The following is a 22,537-nucleotide window of genomic DNA, read 5'->3' on the forward strand; positions in this document are numbered from 1 at the left end:
ACATCAAAGCTTTCTAATATTAATAGTTACCTTGCTGACTCACAATCAAGTATAATGACTATTAGACATATAATCACTGATTTCAAGACATTCCAGATTAATTACTTTCTGCAACTGATAATATTATTAGTTGCTATATCTTGTTCAAAATAGTGTGAGCACTCTGTAAGTGCAAGTGTACAAACATGAAAATATGCAACAGTATTCAGTTTTTGGTTATCTCTGAAGACTCAATGTATAGATTGTATCATTTATATTATATTCAAAAAATATTGTTAGTATGCTGCAAATTAATAAACCTGTATAAGATCCTGCATCTCATTTTTATAGACTGAGTGCAGCTGTTCCTCACGTAATATCAACCCAAGTAACTTTTTGTGTCAAAGAATATGTCCTTATAGATGTACTTAATGTGTCTCAAGTTATCATCCATATACCAAGTTTAGTTGGACTGTCCTTGAAGAGCATATGCAAAATTAGGCCAGGGTTTTGGACACTCACATTTATATATTGAAAATGGTCACTTAGCTATTTAATAACTTTCTTTTTTCCCATAAAGAAGGACTGATGGTATAGAGGAGTCATATACATTTTTACATAATTTAAGTCCAGTTAAGAGATTCAATGATCAGCTTAGTTAAAACTGCAACTGAAAACTGTATAATCAAATTAATGTGCAAGAAAACATTTATCCACAAAAAAAAAAAAAAAAAAAAAAAAACAGAGACAAATCCTTTCTGGACACTAATACTTGGTTACACTTTATGTTAACATCTTTTGTTTATGTTTCAAAATCTGCCTAATGATTTTTTCCCCATGCAGGAAGATGTGTCTTGTTATAGGACATCAGAAGCCCTTACAAGTGACTGCATGGCATTAAGTTTTTCCCTACTGTACAGCATTTAAAAGTGTGAATTTTAAATGTGTTTTATCATAGGAACCAGTCATTTTGCACCAAAAGTTAACCATTTTACTCATATGTGCTTGTCTTATATGTATATTTCCAATTCTTGTTTTTGCATTCCTTATTTGGTATAGCTGAGCAAAACAGTAAAACTCACTGCCCATTCCACACAACAAAAAGTAAGATCTGCTTACTGATTGTATATTAATGTAGAAACTGACCTTGTAACAGAAAAAATATTGTTTTAATTTCTTATCATATCAAGCATAATACATCAGAATGAATTGTATAAGAAATGCCTTGAATTCAGTGAACTTTTGAGGATGGTAACCAACTATCAATAAATAAATAATTAGTGGTAACATCTTTATTTTTCATACCCCTGTTTCTACATGAGATTAGCAAACAACTATACCATAAATGCATTTTCATTTGTAATCAAGTTTGGACACTCAAAAGTACACCATTAAGGATCCAAGAATAAGAAAGGAGCATGTTTCTTGCTATTTTTGTGTACTAGGACATCTTAGAAAAAAATATTCAATAATACAAACCAGTATGTCTTACATAGCGTTCCCAACTGTGTGGCAACTGTACAGTTTTATTATGCAAGCTGAAAATGTAATGCTGTGCTTTTATCATTAAGTTTATCACTAAAATGTAGACTGGTGGATACCTTAGGTGCAACTGACAAAAACAGTGGTCCAGAATTCTATAAACACAATTTTTTAATGGTTGCTTGAAGATTTGTGCCATGCACAGAAGCCATTATTAACCAAACATTTCCATTTGAGAGGGTTTTAATGCATGGCAATAACATAACCTTGCAACTAGATATAGAACTGAATATTAAATTACTCTTCAGAAGATTTAGCAAAATTATCTGATCTCCAGAAACCACTTATGCTGAAGGGTATAAAAGTGCCTTGTTTTGCTACCCACTGACCTCTTTCAGGGGAGTAGGATACACGTCTATCATATTGAAAGTTTCCAGGAAGATGATGCAAGCCAGTGACCTCTACAGTGATCAAAGTAGCCGAACTAGAAGGCTGGAATGTTTAATTTAATCTCAGTTATTTCACATTGTTCTAACGTTCAACAATCTTCTCATTTTCACTGTAGCCTTTTTATGCATATGTTCATTTACATTTCTTATTGATTTATTTTAAAAGTTCTATTGTCCATGGATATTTGTAGGTCATAAGCCACATTGTGAAATTAAACAAACATTGCATTTATGTAGCTGATCAGTGTACAAACAAAATGATAAGACCACTTTGAAATTATAAATTGAGTTATAATAAATGACAATGGCTTTTGCAACACTAGATCCTTAATCACCAAAGTACAGTTCTTTCTGAGTTGCCCAGAGTGTACACATGGTTGTAACCTACCTGAGGTTGTGTAAAACCTTTGACAGCCTTAAGCTCATATTCTACTAACTAGGCAACAGCAATAGGAGTAGGTAAATATTTCAAAACCTTGTCTCAGGGTTGAGCAAAATGCAAGACAATGGAAAATGAGATTTGGTAAATATCTAAGAGCATGAGAATTATAGGATAAGAAGTTCATGACTAGACCCTCTTCTCCTTATGAATATGATTGATGAGAGTATAGTGTCTATTTCATATGCTGACAGCATCAATGTATTTATTATAGGATAAGAAGTTCATTACTAGAGCCTCTTCCCCTTATGTATATGATTGATGAGGGTATAGTGTCTATTTCATATGCTGACAGTATCAATGTATGTAAGGCTCAGAGCACCTTGGATGTATCTGACACTGTGACTGTTCCTTTAGTGGTAGAACTCAGAGGGGACCATTCTGTACACCCTTACTGTTTCCATCAGAAGAGCTGGATATAGACATTGGCTGTGTGATGGTAACCTGTACAAATTTTCTTCAACCCCCATAATTCTGGATGCTAATAGCATGGATTCTGACACTGTGTTGTCTGCCTTCTTGTCCAGGGCTTGTGTTCTGTATGGCAGTACAGCACTGTTGTCTGCTTCTGCACTGAAAAAAAATTAGAGTTGCTCTCCAGTGCCATTTTGTTTTGTACGCCATTGGTGCATTCCTGACCAATCAACACCAGTGATATCAGCAACTGTAAGTCACATGCAACACACTGGCACTTGGAAATGCAGCAAGGAACATAATGTGCTTTATACTAGTATGCACATGTATACCCCACATGTGAGTCAAAACCAGCAAATGAATCCTACCTGTCACCATACCCACAACATGATGAGGCACAATGTCCCTACAAAGTACATTACAGATAGAAGCACTAGTCTCCTAATGTTAGGACACAGCTGGATACAGACACAGTTGGGTACTCAAAACTATAACCATATGTCATGCACAGAATATTCTTTACTGATCTTCAGTTGTAATGTGAGTATAGGACACCCATGTCCCTGCAGACATGCCTGCTGTAGGCAGGCAGAATTGATTGAATGGATATGTATTTATGACACAGCATAGATACAAAAGGGCATAGGAATCTTCTATAATACTTACAAAGCATGCTTTCTTATCCTGTTGAAGTGCCAACATAAATGCTTCCAGTAGGTATAGTCTGATTAACATCCTCGTCACACAGTCAACAAAAATACTGTTGTATCTCTCAGACTGTAGGTGGGGAACCATGCCTGTGGCTTTGTTAGCTCTGTCAATATTTCCTGCCACCTGTGTGCCCTGTGCAACATATTGGTAACATGTCTGCTGCAGGCTTACCTCAGCTGGCTGTGTCTATACATGGTGATCTGTCCTGCCACAGACAGTCACATTGTGCTTGGTCTTCCCACCCAAGAAATACCATGCCATTCTCCCTCTTTGTGTCCGTTAAGAATGCACTCCCCCAGCAGTGACATTATTAGATCAGTTTTCCTAACACCTTCAGCTACCATTGTTAAATTTGCAGGATACCAAATATGTGGCATTTATAGATATCTTATTTTGCCAGATATTTATTGTGACTCCCGTGCCCTGGCCCAGCAATCAAGGAGCCTCGATCCTGACCATTAACACTAGAGAGGGCATCTCATATATGAAGAAAAGATAAAAAATACACGCAGTAAAGTTCAATTTCCCTTAAGAGCACACAGAGATCACAGTCAGTCTGGGGTTGGTCGCTCCCTTGCTCCCCAGGTCCCCAATAAGACTCACCACTGGCACAGCTATAGGGTCCAGATCTCAGCCTAGCTGGGCAAGCTCAAATCTCCAGCACCCTCTCTGTCAAACCAGTGCTTCGTGTCCCTGCCCAAGTAGCTGACACACATACTTTGACATAAGTTTACACAACCACACAGACACTTCTGGGGAAGGCTGGCACAGGTTCTCCAGCTGTGCCCCTTTTAACCCAGACTATATGGTAGTACCCTGCCACTACCCAGCTAATAATTATAAGCTACTCAAAGACCCTTAAAAGGGTGTCCAATTATTACTGTGCAATATTATTATCCAATTGGTAGTATGACTAAACAGTCTCAAGGCTTATTAGAGTGACCTGGTTCAGGATCCTTATACACATGCAGTGTACTCTAGAGCTTAACTTATCTCTACACAAAACCAGCCACAGTTAAAAGGTTTTAAAATATTTAATAATAAATAATTAAAACCACAAGACAATACTTTCTACTATACAGTGCTAGTCAAGAGTTCAGAGATCACAGAGAAATACTTAAAATAATTCAGTAGTACAGTTCTGACTTCATAGAAAAACACTTATTCCAATATTTCTAGCTTCTAGCTAATCTACAAGAAAACACACTTCTAAAATAACTTACTTACATAGAGCAACAGGCAGTGCTGTGAGTTGGATAGTCAGACAAAAATGCTTCATAATTTCTGGTTCTCACTGTTTAAATTAAAACTGCAGTTCTGCTAAAACATTACATCATGTCACACTTTCCTGGTGTTCCCAGGCTGACAGAAACTGCATTTACATTCTTTTACACTTAGAGCAATAAAGGACATTTCACATGTAAATTCTGGTCATTAACTTTAGCCTTAAAACAGTAGGCAGGAAGCCTTCATCTAGCCAGACTGGAACATCAAAGGACGAACAAGAAATGCTTGACTTAGCATTCTTTACAGAAGAGGGCAATGTTGCCACATTGTTTCAAGTTCAACATTTCACAGTATTTACAAATGATAGAATTATGTACCAAATTCTATTTGACTAGACTGGCAGCCTTCACCCATCTCTACCAGTCTTCACATCCCCCCCCCCTTCCGGAGAACTCAACTAGTTTTTTCAAGTGACCCTTGAGAAACGCTGCTTGTGAGGGTTAGGACTATCTGAGTATACCTACCCCATTCCCTGTATTGAGAGCCCATCTGCATTGGCATTGCTACTCCCACTGCGGTGCTGCACTGACATATCATATGCTTGCAACCCCAGGCTCCATCTTAGCAACTTAGCATTTTGCTGGCTGGCTCTGTGCAACCATGTTAGAGGATTGTGATCTGTCATAACAGTGAATTTTCTTCCATACAGATAAGGCTGAAGTTTCTGCAGTGCCCACACTATGATTAGACATTCCTTTTCTACAGCTGCATAGCATTCCTCCCTGGGTTGGAGCCTACGACTGAGATAAACTACTGGGTGCTCTTCTCCCTCTGAAGAAATCTGGCTATGTACAGCCCCCACCCCATGGTTCAAGGCATCCACCTGCACAACAAATGATTTGCTGTAATCTGGACTGGCTAACACCGGAGGTCCTCCCAAAGCTTCTTTAAGTTTCTGGAATGCCTGCTCACATGCTGGGCCCACACTACCTTATCTGGCCTGATCTTCCTTGTCAGGTCTGTGAGGGGAGCAGCTATGGTACTATAACTGGGGATGAACTTTCTTTAGTATCCTGCTGTCCCTAAAAAATGCCCTCACCTGCTTTTTAGTAACAGATGCAGGCCATGACTGAACAGCTTCCACTTTGGCAGATTCTGGCCTTATCTTACCACTCCCCACTCTATGTCCTAGGTAGGAGACCTCTGCCCTACCCACCTGACATTTGCTCGGCTTAGTGGTTAACCCTACCCTCTGTAGTCTGCCCAGCACCCCCCTGACATGCTGAAGGTGCTCTTGCCAGGAATAGCTATAGATAGCAGTATCATCTCTGTAAGGCAGGGGAAACCCTCCTGCTCCTGCTACGATATGATCTACCAGCCTCTGGAAAGTCGTTGGGACATTCTTCATCCCAAAGGGCATTTTGTGAACTCATACAAGCCGAAAGGGGTCATGAAGGCTGACTTCTCTCTAGCACTGGGAGTCAATGGCACCTGCCAGTAACCCTTGGTAAGATCAATGGTTGTAAGATACTTAGCCCCACCCAGCTGCTCTAGGGCTTCATCTGTCCTAGGCATGGGGTACGCATCCGACTCTGTGTGACTATTTAATTTTCTGTAGTCCACACAAAACCTGGTGCTGCCATCCTTCTTTGGCACCAGCAACACTGGGGAGGCCCAGGGACTGTTGGACTCTTCAATCATCCCTAGTTCCAACATCTCCTTTACCTCCTCCCTCAGATTCTGTCTGACTCTCTCAGGCACCCTACAAGGGGCCTGCCTAATAGGCCTTTGGGGTCCTGTATCCACCTGGTGCTGCACTAGGTGGGTGCATCCTGGTTTTCCCAATGAGCATGTCCCCAAAATCCTGCAACACTGCTCAGATTTCTCGAACCTGGGTAGAAGATAGCTGCTGGGACATTGCTACCCCTTCCACTGAGATGTCAGCTTGAACCTCACTGAGGAGATTAGTCCCCAGATCTCCCTCAGACTCCTCCTGCAGTCCACTGCAAATGCTCAGCACAAGGGCCTCCCTATCATGGTAAGGTTTTATCATGTTAACATGGCACAATTTGTGCCCCTGCCATCTGCCTAGCAGTTCCACCATGTAGTTAACATCACTTACCTTTCTTACCACCTTGTAGGGTCCCTCCCAAGCTGCTTGCAGCTTGTTTGTCTGACAGGAATGAGAACCATTACCTGCTGCCCCACAGCATACTTTCTAGATCGAGCATTCCTGTCATACCACACCTTTTTTCTGTTGTTGGGCTTCTGTCAGGTTCTCCTGGGCCAAGCCCATGAGTTCCCTGAGCCTCGCCCTGAGGTTTAGGACGTATGCCACAACAGACTCCTTGTGAGACTTGCACTCACCTTCCCACTCATCTCGAATTAAATCTAGAGGCCCCTCACCCTATGCCCATACAGCAACTCAAAGGGTGAAAAACCTGTGGATTCCTGGGGAACCACTCTGTAAGCAAAGAAACAGATGGGGAAAATATTTGTCCCACTCCCTCTTAAACTGATCTCTAAATGCCCGTAGCATGGACTTGATTGTAGAGTTTAACCTCTCAATAAGACCATTAGTCTGGGGATGGTAGGGGCTGGTCTTCATGTGCTTCACCCCACAGGACTTCTACAGACAAGCCAGCAGGTCTGACATGAAATTGGCACCGCTGTTAGACAGTATTTCTTTTGGGAAACCTATCCTGCTGAAAATCTCTAACAAAGAATTTGCCACCTTCTCTACCTCAATGGAGGACAAAGCCACTACCTCAGGGTATCGTATAGCATAATCCACTACCACTATGATATACGTTTTCCCTGTGGAACTTGGGGTACTCAAAGGACCCACAATATCCATAGCTACCCTCTGAAATGGCTCCTCAGTCACAGGCAAAGGCATCAAAGAAGCTCTCACCTTGTCTCCTACTTTGCCTACCTTTTGTCACTGCTCACAGGTCCTGCAGTACCCTGGTACATCTCTAGAAATTCCAGGCTAATAGAAGTTCTGCATAATACGCCTCTTTGTACGTTTTATGCCCATATGACCTGCAAAGGGAATATCATGGGTGATGGCTAGAAGAGCCAAATGGTAGGCTCTAGGCACTACCAACTGCTGTACCCTCTCACCTTCTAGCCCTCCCTCAGGGGTCCACTCTCTGTATAGTAATTTGTCCCAGTTTACAGATTCCCCCTTTCCTTGAGAATCAGGTGTCTCCCTAGCTGCCTGCCTCAGGCCTTGTATTGTAGGGTCTGAGAGCTGAGCCTGTCTCAAGTCTGTCCTTGTAACCCTTCCAGCTCCCCTTCCACAGGAAGTCTGGCATCCTCTGACAGTGGTGCCTCACTGCCAGCCTGGGTACTACTTCTCACCTCTACCTTTGCAGTCACTCTGTCCAAGGGACCATCAGTACCCATAAGCAGCTGTGGCTCACATTCAGTCTCACTGCTACAGAGTAGCTCCCTCCCTGAAGTAACCACCTCACCAGTCCTGGCTGCAAGTATGCAGTCTGTCTGGGTCTCCCCCAGGCTACCAGACCCACATGCTTGGCTCCTAGCCTGACTGCATGTAAATGCATAAGTACATGGTACTGCCCCATCCAAATCCTTCCCTCTCAGGACATCTGCAGGATGGTAGTTTAGTACCCCTGTTGTCTCAAGACAACCTACTATTGGCATTTTGTCTTTCTCACTTACTGGCTCCCTCACCTTTGGTTCCCCACCTTGCCTCCATGGACATCTGTATGCCACATGGCCCCACTGGTTGCATTCAAAACTTTTCTCCCTAGGTCCTGGATGTGTACCTGGACTGGTGGCTTCCCCTGCTACTGGCAGATTCTTTTGGGGCAGTCTGTGCTGCCCACCATGGGTTCCTTTAGACCCATGAGCAGTACTGGAGGTCCCCTTCCTATGCAGGGCTGCCCTGCTTGCAGGTTTAGGTCTCCCTTCTTCCCCAGCTCATCTGAAGTAGCACATTGACAGCTAACCAGATCTTCATGTCCTCAGGCAAAGTGCTAAGGGCTTGTTCCCTCACCAAAAGGTCTGCCAGCCCTTCAAAAGTGGTGACCTGACATCCACTCACCCACCTATGGAAATAAGTGCTCAATTCAGCAAGATATTCACACACACTTTCATCTGCCTTGTGTCTATGCTCACAAAACTTTTTCCTATACATTTCAGGTGTTAGCTTAAACAGTTCTAAAAGACTATTTTTTACAGCAGTATAATCAAAACATGTAAGGTCAAACATTTTGGACAGAACAGTTGCAGCTTTACCATGTAGTAAGAGGGTCAGGAACCGTACCCAGAGCCCTTGGTCAACTTCATACTGTTTACATACCCTCTCAAACATATGAATGAAACTATCAAAATGATCCCCCTCTTTAAACTATGGAAGACATTTACTGACCTTTTGTGCTTCTGGGGTCCAGTTACTCCCTTTACTCCCTTCCCCATTACCTCCATGACTCTGACGAAGAGTCAGCATCTCCTTGTCATGCTGCCTCTGCCTCTCTTGTTCCTCAGCTTGCAGATGTAACAGTTTCTCATTCTCCTCAGCCTGCAAATGTCACAGTCTCTTATTTGCTTCTAATTCCACACGCCTGGCCTCCAACTCAAGTCTCTTTAGCTCCAGCTGGATTTTTTATTCCACTGCAGAAAGGTTGAGCTGTCCATTCTCCGAGGGAATTATATCTCCACTGCCAGTCTGATTGCCCTCCTGGTTGCTGTTTTCTGATGCAGCTGTAACCAAGGCTGCAATCAGGTCTGCCTTAGTCAGGTTTCCATGTACCAGTCCAGTAGCCTGGCACATCTCCACCAGCTGGCTCCTTGCCAGATTTCCATACTCCTCTGCTGACATGCTGCCTACTCACTCTGACTAACTAAACTAACAAAAGAAATAAAATAATTGTGATCTGAACTCTGAGTATTCACTGCGTGGCTGTTTTAGAGTACAAAACACTTTCAAAGCTCACAGTACACAAGCTACAGGATTCAGTCTACCCACACCACTACAAGCCAATTAGTATTGGTCAACTAATTAATATGTGATGTGGATATCCCACCACTGCCACCAATTAATATGTGATGCCTGTGCCCTGGCCCAGCAGTCAGGGAGCCTCAATCCTCACCACTAACACCAGAGAGGGCATCTCATATATGAGGAAAGGATAACAAATACACACAGTAAAGTGCAATTTCCCTTAAGAGCACACAGAAACAAAATCACAGTCAGTCCAGGGCTGGTCGCTCCCTTGCTCCCCAGGTTCCCAATAAGACTCCCCACTGGCACAGCTATAGGGTTCAGATCTCAGCCTAGCTGGGCAAGCTAAGATCTTCAGCACCCTCTCTGTCCAACCAGTGCTTTGTGTCCCTGCCCAAGTAGCTGACACACATGCACACACTTTGACATAAGAGTTTACACAACCACACAGACACTTCTGGGGAAGGCTGACACAGGTTCTCCAGCTATGCCCTTTTTACCCAGACTATATGGTAGTACTCTGCCACCATCCAGCTAATAATTATCAGCTACTCAAAGGCACTTAAAAGCGTGTCCAATTTTTACTGTGCAATATTATTATCCAATTGGTAGTATGACTAAACAGTCTCAAGGCTTATTAGAGTGACCTGGTACAGGATCCTTATACACATGCAATGTACTCTAGAGCTTAACTTATCTCTACACAAAACCAGCCACAGTTAAAAGGTTTTAAAATATTTAATAATAAATAATTAAAACCATAAGACAATACTTTCTACTATACAGTACTAGTCAAAAGTTCAGAGATCACACAGAAATACTTAAAATAAATCAGTAGTACAGTTTTGACATCACTGAAAAATACTTAGTCTAATATTTCTAGTTTCTAGATATCTACAAGAAAACACACTTCTAAAATAACTTACTTACATAGAGCAATAGGCAGTGCTGTGAGTTGGATAGTCAGACAAAAATGCTTCATAATCTCTGGTTCTCACTGTTTAAATTGAAACTGCAGTTCTGCTAAAACATTACATCATGTCACACTTTCCTGGTGTTCCCAGGCTGACAGAAACTGCATTTACATTCTTTTACACAGAGCAATAAAGGACATTCCACATGTAAATCCTGGTCATTAACTTTAGCCTTAAAACAGTAGGCAGGAAGCCTTCATCTAGCCGGACTGAACCCGACTTATAAACATCAAAGGCACTCATGAAATAATTTTAATTTCAAAGGACCAACAAGAAATGCTTGACTTAGCTTTCTTTACAGCAGAGGGCAATGTTGCCACACTGTTTTAAGTTCAACATTTCACAGTATTTATAAATGATAAAATTATGTACCAAATTCTATTTGACTACACTGGCAGCCTTCACCCTTCTCTACCAGTCTTCACATTTATAGATACAGTATCTGGCAATTCTGCATCCAGATACAAGCTGTACAGAATTAACATACTTTTTCATATGTTATTGCGGTGGTTTTGTAGCTGACTTCCAAACACATAGGAGGGCATCTTTATCCACAAAGTATCAGCATTGTACTTGCTCAAAGCAATGATATCACTAAGAGATATCTATACACGCACTTAATATATACAAGTAGTGCACTTGCAGTGGCAGATTCATAGTGTAGCTCAAGTATGGAGCTCACTTTGCTTCCCTTAAGGATCTGGAGTGGACAGTAAGCAATGGTTTGATACTGGCATTTACCATGTACAGGCATGCATGAGGTTGGGTTGCACAGAATCTCGATGACTGGCATTATTTTTTTTTGGATAGTATAGTGCTTTATCTATGTGGTAACTATATACTGTTGTCCATTCTATTACAGATGACCATATCTCATTCATCCCCTTCAACACGCACTCCATGATGCTGATGTACCACCTTATTCTATTCATAATAGTAGACTGACCATTTGTAGTATGTCTCGTGATTCTTTTTTTATTTCAACTATATTTGATTGTGTGTGTGTGTGTGTGTGTGTGTGTGTGTGTGTGTGTGTGTGTGTGTGTGTGTGTGTGAGAGAGAGAGTTCCAGAAACAATGCTTGTTTCTAGGTTATACTATTATGGCTCTATCTGCCACCCACACATGCACTGTGCCATCAATGCATTTTTTTGCTGTATTATATTTCCATATTAAGACACCATAGTTTCACACACTGAGTTCCTTACACCACATTCATGTATCATGCCTTCTAATGCTATCTTATTTTCCAAATTCCATTTGTGTCTTACCATATTATGCATGGCACTTTTCCTACTTGCCCTGGTATGCCATGATATCAATTATTGGCTCACTTCTCTATCTGTTATATTTACAGCAAGTGATTCTTCTCCCACTTCTGAAAGGACAGACATTTTTCATTTTCATGGCAAATCTGCAGTACCATATCTGCCTTCATCTACTGGTGTTATAAGCAAGTTATTGGGATGGTGCAGTGGTGCAGCAGTAGCGTTGTCACCTTACAACAAGAAGTTCTCTGGTTCAATTGTTAGCTAGGATGTCTTCTGTGCAGAGTCTGCATGTCCTCCCTGTTTTCGTGTGGGTTTCCTCCAGGTGCTCTGCTTTCCTCCCATGTTACAAAGACATGCATCTGGAGTGTTTCTTCCCGGGCCTTTGCTGAAAATTGGCTTCCTCCCAAGTTGGACTTTCCTGGTTAAGAAATGTTAAATAAAATAAAAATACATTAGTGATGTTGAATCCGGCGTCATTATTTGTTTTAAAAAGCTTTTCAACCCCTGCTATACAGCACATTTTTACATTCCTTCAGGTTTTTCCTAAATATATATGATTTTAAGCACTCCTTTCTATGCTTCTTTAGTGTATTTTAATAGTTATATGTCATCATATATTACTTAATGTTGGTGTTTTGTGGTATTTTATTATAGTATTCAAAACTCAAATGGTGCATGAATCATTAAACCCCATTTGGTCAAGCTGGCAGGATACATGGGCTAATATTTACAGAGACCACAACTTGCCCACAGGTTATGTAGAGTCCTATTTAACTTTTCTAGTAATGTATGCAAGGGACACTGCCCTCTGAATGGGCAGCTGTGGAGAGTTTATGTCCCTTATATATAACATTTCTCAATGCTGGCCTATTTAGTCTGTTTCTACTTGGTTAGGAGAACTTCACTGTGATAATTTTCTACTTGCAGTGCCGTATCCCTTTGTTGTATTTCACAACTTAATTACAGATGTAAGATATAACTTTCAACCAGTATTTGTGAGCTTCTGACTGCACTTAGTACATTTTGGTGTCAAATGAAAGTGGCCTGCAGTAATAATTACTAACATCTAATGTTTAGGTACATTTCAGGATGTCTTTTAGTATGAGTTTCTTTCATAATCTAATGCAACTAAATAATTGTATTGGCTTTTGTATGTGTCAAAGGCCTGCAGATCTAAATGCTCTTCTCAACCTGATGTAACCCTTATGTGGTTGTGGGAATACTGTCATTTATAAATGTTGTCAGAACTGAAGGATAGTGCTCATTTGTTTTAGAAGATTTTGTATATTAGTAAGAAGTTTAATGGTGCAGAAACAGTGTCAAAGATTAGTCATATTCCCCACTGTAGGATTTGTTTAAAGTTTGAAGAGCTCTGGATGGGCTGTTATATTTACCTTAGTATTTGAAATCCTTATAAGCAGTTCTTGGACAGTTATTTATTGCACCATGACTTGGTAATATGAAAACCATTTTCAAGAATGTGTTGATTAATAAGCATGGAGTTTTATGAGGTATTTACATATACTTTCTTCCAAACATAAATGTAGTAGCACCTAATTTCTACGGTGTACAGATAGCGTGACTTAAATGGCAGAGGTAACCGTTTAATGCTCAGATCAACTAGCATTTTCCTTGAAATGCATTTACTGTGATTGTTTACTTTTCTTAAATAAAGGATCCTAACAGGAAATTACTGCAGGCTTGTTTACTCGAGACTAAATGTCAAATTTAGCCCGTTTTGTTTGATAATTCCTTATGTCACAGAGCTCTTGCACGCAATACATTTCATTCTGCGTATTTGCATACTGCCATGTCATGGTTCACAATAGATTATTTCCTCTTTTCTTGCAGATAATCAAAAGTATTCTGAAACATTAAGTAATGTGGGAAGACTACACAGCTGCACCAAAAATTCACACTTTGAGAGATTCATGCAGCTTTTAAAAGGAAAGGTAAATTACACCATCCTCTCTAGATATTTCAATGGTGTAAATGTGCTAACTAAGCAAGCGCTACAAAGCATGCTGTTAATATTTTTGAACTGACATTGTCAGTTGTGGATATTTCATATTCTAAAAGTTAAATCTAATTCTTTTTTAGTCACTATTGCCACATATAAGAAAACACAGGACTGGTGATGTCCAGAAATTTTGGATCAATGCTATTATATGCTATTAATTTCTTGTATAAGGAAAGACATGGGGCACTGCTGTAAGGTGCAGAAGAAAAATATTCCTTTATTGTGTTTGTATACAGATGTGAATAAATATGAAAGGAACAAGTAAAAGATAAAGCTTGAACTGATATGAAAATTCTACATCAGAAATGTAGCTGAAAAATTTGGAAAAATGTACATCTTTAGACCAGCCACTAAATAGTGAGTTTGTTTATTATCAAAAGCAGCAGTACCTAAAGCTGAGACATTGTTAGAATAAGATACAAGCTACACTTGTCAGTATTCAGTGTTAAAAAAAACTAGTGGCGGTTAATGTAATTCAGTCTGTTTACTTTCTGTCATAGTTGCACTTTTTGAAAAAGGTTCATTGGCTGAGTAAATTCCCACAATGCTGAAACAGAGCTACAGTACCTTACCTGACCAGGTGTGATGTTTAGCTGACAGATTAACAAAGTGAAGCACATAGCACTGCAGTTAGCAGTTCTCCATAAACATAAAACATTTATAAGTGCATCATAGCAGAGTAGCAAGATAATTAGGCAAATTATCTCAGGTAAAACATTTAATAAAAAAAAAACAAGTAATCTCTGTGGTATCCCCAAAGTCTCAAAGTAACCCACTAAGCAAGTGTAGTGGGTCCAAAAACAAAACAGTGTAAGAAACTTCTGTGTGGAAGATTATCAGTCCATATATCTCTAGTTAATCACTGTATATTAATCAGATCAGACAAAAGTAGTAGAAGTAGCGAACTTAAACTCGTCTTAAGTAAAAAAAATAATAATAATAATAATAAAAAATATATAATTGTACAGAATTACTAAGTATTTCGAAAGTATTCCAAGCAAGGCAGGCAGTCTGTTTCCAGTCGAAAATCCTTTATTAAGTACACAGACAAGCCATTAAAACCATTTAATAAAACAATTTAGTAAAACATTTAATAGTTACATACAAACATACAAAAACAAACACATCTGGCATGTTAAACATCTTACAGTGAGTTAAAATACAATACAAAGTCAGTAAATGTTAAAAGCAGTTTAATATGTTAGTGTTCTAAAGCAGTAGCAATATCATAGGTTCCAAAGTAGTAACAATATAACAGGTTACAAATTAGTAGCAGTATCATAGCTTCCAAAGTAGTAACAACACAGTACACTCCAGATTAATAGCAATGTCATAGCTTCCAATGTAATAGTGCTTTGATAATTAGAAAGGTAAATAGGGTAAATGCAGGGGCGGCTTGTGCTATTGGTCTGCAGGACTGCAGCCCTCCCACCTAGAAATAAAAAGAAATAAAAACATTAAACATAAACTTTAAAAATATGTATTTTTCTATTTTCATGGAGTACCGGCTGCCACACATGCGCGAACACACTGCCCTGCCCCACAGATGCCCAGGAATCTCTGCGAACTCTGGCTGCCACTCAGGCAGTCCAGATGCAGAGAAGGTATTTTCTGCCCCACAGATGCCCAAGATGCTGTGCGGTAGACGACCGCACAGAAGAGAGGAGCTCCGGACTGCTTGAGCCGCATACAGGACCAATCGGGAGAGAGGTAAGCAGGGATGCGCGTGCAGGACCAATCAGGAGTGAGGTAAGTTCTCCTGCAGGGAAGCGTTACATAGAGCGCGGGTTTGCTGTGAGTAGAATGGAGTTGGATAGTGCTGCGAGATGGATTACAGCTTTCTGGACCCTTTGCTGAGAGAATGGAGTACTTTCCAGGTGTGTGAGATGGATTACAGCTTTGAATGGAGTGCTTTCCGGACCCAGGTAAGGTGTGTGTGTGTGTGTGTGTGTGTGTGTGTGTGTGTGTGTGTGTGTGTGTGTGTGTGTGTGTGTGTGCGCGTGTGCGTGTGCATGTGTATGTGTGTGTGTGCGTGTGCGTGTGCGTGTGCGTGCGTGCGTGTGTGTGTAAGTGCGCATTTTTTTTTATTTGTTTTTAATAGAAAAGTCATACTTCTGTGAAACAGAGACTTTTACCATTAACTAAGTTTCTAATTCAGGGGAATCAGTGCAGTTTTGGTCATGGAACAATAGTGCAACTCTTTTTTTTTTCTTGCACTGATTTAAGAAGGGCTGTGGAGTTTTGACAGCGTGGCCCTTGCAAGAAAGCATGTAATACATATTCTTAACAGTACCTTGTAAAACGTACTACATCCTCAACACCCTTTTTCCCATTTTCTATATGGGGTCCCACCATCTCGACACTTGTTGTCACCTCTCTTGATTCAGTGGCACTCTCCTACTTTCTTTGAAGTCATGCCTGACTGTCACAGGTCTTCTGTCTCACATATGGGTAGCATCACCTCCACATCCCATTGACTTTATTATTCTTAGAGATCACTGCACCTTGGCAAAAATACAGACCTTGAATAATGTTCACCTACACCAGTTTCCTTGTTGTTCCAGAGCACTGTCAAGTGACTTGTACAGATTCATATATTCGAGCACTCCCATAAGGTGGGATAACTATCTTCTACTTTATTAGGGCAGAAATGTATATAAGAGATGGTGGTATCACAGCTGTTGCTACCTTATGAGCTGCAAAAATATATATTCTGTAGAATCATGAGTTGTTGAAAGAATGTACAAGAATTTAGAGAATGGGAGATCTATATGTGCCTCTTTCCAGATTTAGACCAGTAATCTCTACTGGTGTTTGTTAAGAATTCTATCCAACAGTTACATTTATGAGGACAAGAATACAAGGGTAAAGTGATAACGTTGTGCTTCAATTGAAATACAGTTTTGTGTTTGTCTGAAGAGCCAAACAAATGATTGAAAGTTAGAGTTAACAGAAATGTTTAGTAGAAGTTTATAGACACTGCAGTATGCAAGTGGTTTAACAAAGGGAGTGAACGTGATTTTACATTCTAAGCAGTAGCAGTATTAGTGGTTGTGGCAAGTTTTTGATTTTTTTAATGTACAAAAGAGAATCTTGCCTTGACATAAGAAACCTGTGCAGGATAAATTGCAGATGTGTTGTTTAAAGATGAACTAGTTCCTTTTTCTTAATCATTTTAGTTCATACCTAGTTACTGAGCATGATAGTCCAGGTTATTCTTTCTGTTTTTGTTTTTTATGTGTATTTCTCTCTGTATATAGGTTGACATCTTCTGTGGTGTATTCTTTTCTGGATTTCTTGTTTCTTTTATCATGTTTTTCTTATAGATGACTTAATTTTCCATTTTTCCAAAGTTTCTTTCATTTCTTCTGCTCTTTGACTGATATAATTATTTTTCACTATCAGATGTCTCATTAACTTTTTTGGAGTTTCAAAGTCATCAGAATCAGTATATGTTGCTTGTTTTTATTCTTCTGATTCTATATTAATGTGTGCTTTTTTATGCTTTTGTATGTATAATTTGTTCTCTTGCTAATTTTTCTTTCCTTAATCCTGTGACATTTTTTGTTGGATTATTTCTTTCCTCAATTGGCTTTGTCTTTGTTGCTTAATATTTACTCTGTAAACCAAACACCTTGTGCGTGATCCTCTGATGGCAATAAAATGTTGCAAATAATAAAATTTAAAGTACGATGATGCACTCAAGTGCATATAAAAAACTTTTATTCCATTGAGTAAGCGCTTTCGCCAAAGGCTTCTTCAGACTCTTTTACAAAATAAAGATTCTTAAAACCTATTTAAAAACCTTGCCATTGCTTATTATTGGTTGTTAGATATAAAACTTGTCACATGGTATGTTCTAAAAGAAATACGAACATGAAGCTGTGTAAAACACAGACCACAACATCTTACAGGACTGTGACAATTACTTTAAATACATATAAATATCTAACTAAGATACGTGCATTTAAAAACTCCCCATGTCATTACAGTCCCCTGACACATGTTGTAAAAACCTCAAAGCTCTCGAAACAGTCAGAGCACGTACTACTTTACCGAACAATAAACCTTACAATACCACCCGCTGATGTCAAAAATTGTACCAATGTCGGTTAAATAAACTAAAAAATATATACATATACAAACAGAAGGATAAAAACATCACTTAAAGGTTGCATTCTATGAACAAAGGTGCAACAACATGAATTGTAAGGCTCACAGTATACTTAGTATAAGCCAAATTATAAGTAAACATCTCTTTCACACCCCTGTAAACATTGATAAAATAGGTTCAAACTGTCATGCCCTTAATTGCACTGGTAAACATACGTGGCTGTGTAAGATTACCGTGTTCTACGTAGTCTTCTACTCTTCAAAAAGGGCTTGATGTGTACCTTGTCATTGAGACCAGGTGGTTTGTCAGACCTCAATCTTATAATCCATCTGGTCTCATGTTCTAGTGTACGGTTGATCAAGTCCCCTCCTCTAAAGCCTTGTGAGACACGTTGGATGACACAAAACTTAAAATTATGGTTCACACCTGCCATCCTGTTATTTTTGGCCAATGCATTGACCTCAGTGCCCACTCTAATATGGTAAGTGTGTTCCCTGACACGTTCCTTAAGGGACCGATTAGTTTTCCCTATGTAGTATGCATTACATGAAACACATGTGGCAATGTATACCACGTTTCTGCTTTCACAATTCGTGTTGGTATTAAAATTATATATATGTCCTGTGGTGGGGTGTTTGAAAGTCATCTCTTTATTTATGAAACTACACTGATTACAATGACCACAGGGTATGGTGTTCCTATCCTCTACATTCCTACTATGTAGGGGGTACCTGGGTCTACATAGTATACTCTTTAAATTGGGATGATTCTTGTAGGTGATCCGTGGTACTGGACCAACAATCTCACTAACCTCCCTGTTCGATTTTAAAATTCCCCAGTGTCTATTCATAGCTTTCCTTACTTCTAGACTTGTCTTACTAAAAGTAAGATTTGCTCTAACTTCGGTTGTTATTGGAACAACCCTATTGATTTGTGTTTCTTGTTCCATAAAATATGGTCTAGCACTGCTATTTCTTAAAGAGTCTACTAAATAAATGGTTTCTAAGATTTCTTTTTCTTTATAGCCCCTCTCAAGGAATCTTCCTTTCATATCCTGTAATCCAAGATCGTAATTTTCTTGTTCTAAATTAAGTCTGGATACTCTCAAAAATTGTCCTTTAAGGACATTATCAAAAACATGTTGGGGGTGCATACTCTGTCTGTGTAAAAGATTATTCCTTTGGCACCCCTTCCTATGTATTGTTGTGTTGAGCATACCATTAGACATCCTAAATACTTCTACATCTAAAAATGGTATGTTCCTATCTGAAAAGTTCATAGTGAACTTTAAAAACTCCGTGGTGGTATCCAGATAAGACACAAAATTGTGTAGAGTGGGTTCATCCCCCAACCATAGGAAGAAAAGATCATCCACAAAACGGCAATACATGCCAACATGTTCAACAAAGAGGGGATAATTATAAAGGTAGATGTCTTCCCACCTAGCCATTACCAGGTTGGCGTAGCTATTGGCACAAGATGTGCCCATAGCTACGCCATCTCTCTGCAGGTAAATATCTTCTTGAAATGCAAAAGCATTATTTGTTAAAATTGTTTCAAGTAATAGTGCAATCAGGTCTATTTTCTTATCTGAAAAATCTGAATGTGCTTTCAAATATTCAGTTAATAACCTAACACCTGTGTCATTGGGGATTACTGTAAATAGACTTACTACGTCCAAAGTCACTAGGAAGTAGTGTTGTTCTTTATCTAAAGGGCGTGTCTGAGAATAAAGGTCTAGGAGAAAATGTTTACTGTCTCTCAATATTTTCTTGTTCTCACTAACTATGGGTCTCAATACGTTCTCCAAATATACGGACAACGGTTCAGTGACCCAACCTTGACCTGCCACTATAGGTCTTAGGGGTGGGTCCGTGTGGTTCTTATGAACTTTAGGAAGTCCTTGGATGACTGGAATGATAGGGTCTTTTACCTTGAGGTAATCATACAATTGTTGTGTTATATCAAACGACATAACAAGATCATCTAGGATATTATAAACACTAAAAACCATCTCAACTAAAGTGTCTTGAGTTATTTTGGTATAGGTTTGTCTATCATCAAGCATCTGGATCATCTTACCAGCGTAGTGGGAGTAGTCCATAATGACCACAGGCCCACCCTTGTCAGCCGGTCTAATTATGCTAGAATTGTCATCTTTCAAAGATTTCAACGCCTGCCTTTGTTTATAGTTCAAATTATGCCCATGTCTAAATGGAGCTTTCTCCTGATAACACCTGTAAATATCATCTTCCAGGACATTTCCAAAAACCTCAATGGTAGGGTGAAGTTGTGGGACATAAGTGCTATTTGCACGGTGCTTATTCTGTTCTAAGGTATTGTCATACTGTCCAAAATCTAACCTAAGTTGTAAATTACGAATAAACATCTTAGTGTCTATAATGGTCTCCACTAGATCACCATTCTTTGTAGGGATAAAACCAAGCCCCTTACTCAGGACCTGTTCTTCATACTCATCCAAAACCCTTCCAGATAGGTTCATAACTAGTGAATTTGTTTCCCCCACATTTTCTTTATCGTGGGGCCTTGTTGATCCTGCTCCTCTACTGACCCTTTCCTCTTCTGTCTCCCCCTGCTGGTCGACCTTCTTTTGTCCAAAAAATGATTTTGGGCTATGGGGAGGGGGGCAGGTAACTTATTCAAAGTGGAAACTACACTATTAGACTTGGGTCTGACCACTGCTGCCCCTGATTTTTGCACATCCGTGATGCAGCCTGCCAGACTTTCTCCTAAACCAAGATTACTACTGCAGCCATTACCTTGCAGTTGAGCTGGACTCCCAGCCTCTGTTACATTGCTTATATGTACTACATTTTGTTGTGTGGTCCCTACACTCATGTCCTGTCCCATGGTATTAGTGGTCTCCCTCTGGTTACTCCCTATAACCAAAGGATCAGCTATCCTGTCTACATGAGTAGTACCATGATGGACCCCTTTAGTACCAGACATTGGTGTATTTAACACTCCATTCATACTATTTATGCCTGTTTTACCTATGGGCCTTCGTATTACATCTGACCCATTACTAAAATGTGGATGTGAGTTCCTATCTCTAGGCCACATAAAAACGTGATTATTATGAAAATCACGTGTGTCCCTTGTGATTTTGATTCTTTTCTGATCTAATAATCGTTTCTCCAAGAACAAAACATCCTCAATAACTCTTCCAAGTCTCTCCGTGCATACACTGTCATCATATTTAATTTTAAAGTCAGTAAACAATCTATTTACAGTTGACCTTAGTCGGTTACTCAATGGAATAAAAGTTTTTTATATACACTTGAGTGCATCATCGTACTTTAAATTTTATTATTTGCAACGTTTTATTGCCATCAGAGGATCACGCACAAGGTGTTTGGTTTGCAGTTATATTTTTTGCGTAAGATCCTCGTCTCTACGGAAAGTAGCACTGCATTGGGATTGTATTAATATTTACTCTGTGTTGTAGTCCTATTTTTTACAGATTGTGCAGTTCTAGTTTTTTTTTCCTTGTGTATTGGTATTTTATGATTTGTAGTTGTTATATGGGAAATGCTGTGAAGTTAGTTCTGTATCATCAGTAAATTAGGAAATGCTGTTGAAATTGTCACTTCTATATCTTCAGTGTATATCTTTCTTTTTACATTATTATGGTATTACGATTTCTTTTATACTCTAAGTCCACTCTCTATATCTATATTTCTTTTCTTCTTTTGGCAACGTTGTCACTTTTTTGTAGTCATTGTTGCAGTGTGTACTTTTCTTTGGCTGCTGATATTTCAAGTTTGGTTTGTTGCGAATTCTCTGTAGTTGCAGTCGTAGGGGTTGGATGAGCTACAAATTAAAAAATTGTCATTTTCTGTGATACAAATTTTTTTCATAAACAATATAAATGGCACTATTTTCTGCAAATTTTTAAATGGTATAACTACAATTTTATCTTGTTTTTTACTTTTTTTTTGGGGGGGGGGTCATATGCTTGATGATGATGATTGATATTTTTAAGATGTACACTAGGGAAGTAAGTATGATGTTCTGTGATGGCAGAAGAATGGTAATAATTACTTGGTAACTTGTTGATGCCACTCCAAGGATAGTGGTAAGGTGTGTGTGTGTGTGTGTGTGTGTGTGTGTGTGTGTGTGTGTGTGTGTGTGTGTGTGTGTGTGTGTGTGTGTGTGTGTGTGTGTGTGAAATGCCCTTGTTAACACATAGTGGTGGGTAAAATACTCAGGCTTGAACACTGTACCTTGGATGCAGGTGGCAAGGACCTGAATTCCCTACCCACCACTAGTTGTAAAAAAAAAAAATGCAGATTTTTGCCTCATATTTGTTCTGTTCATCATAAAATCGGTGGTTTCTATCTTCATATTTCCTTGCAAAAGTTTGTAGTGCAGTGGTGCACTGGTAGCATTGTTGCCTGACAGCTACAAGTTCTGTGGTTTGACTCTTGGCTGGGGTGCCTTCTGTGTGGAGTCTTTATGT

The 22,537-nt window shown here is 39.5% G+C and overlaps 1 protein-coding gene across 1 annotated transcript in view; it reads left to right on the top strand.

The window, feature by feature from the left end:
• The window catches only part of LOC122814935, a 548,294-nt gene that overhangs the window by 274,422 nt on the left and 251,335 nt on the right, over positions 1–22,537 (top strand). The window contains exon 8 of the mRNA XM_044087196.1: positions 13,772–13,872. Within this exon, the coding sequence (XP_043943131.1) occupies positions 13,772–13,872 (101 nt within the window). The remainder of the gene's footprint in view (positions 1–13,771; positions 13,873–22,537) is intronic.

Source organism: Protopterus annectens, chromosome 11.part0 (assembly GCF_019279795.1).
Source record: "Protopterus annectens isolate FY-2018-M chromosome 11.part0, PAN1.0, whole genome shotgun sequence".
Taxonomy (NCBI): Eukaryota; Metazoa; Chordata; order Ceratodontiformes; family Protopteridae; genus Protopterus; species Protopterus annectens.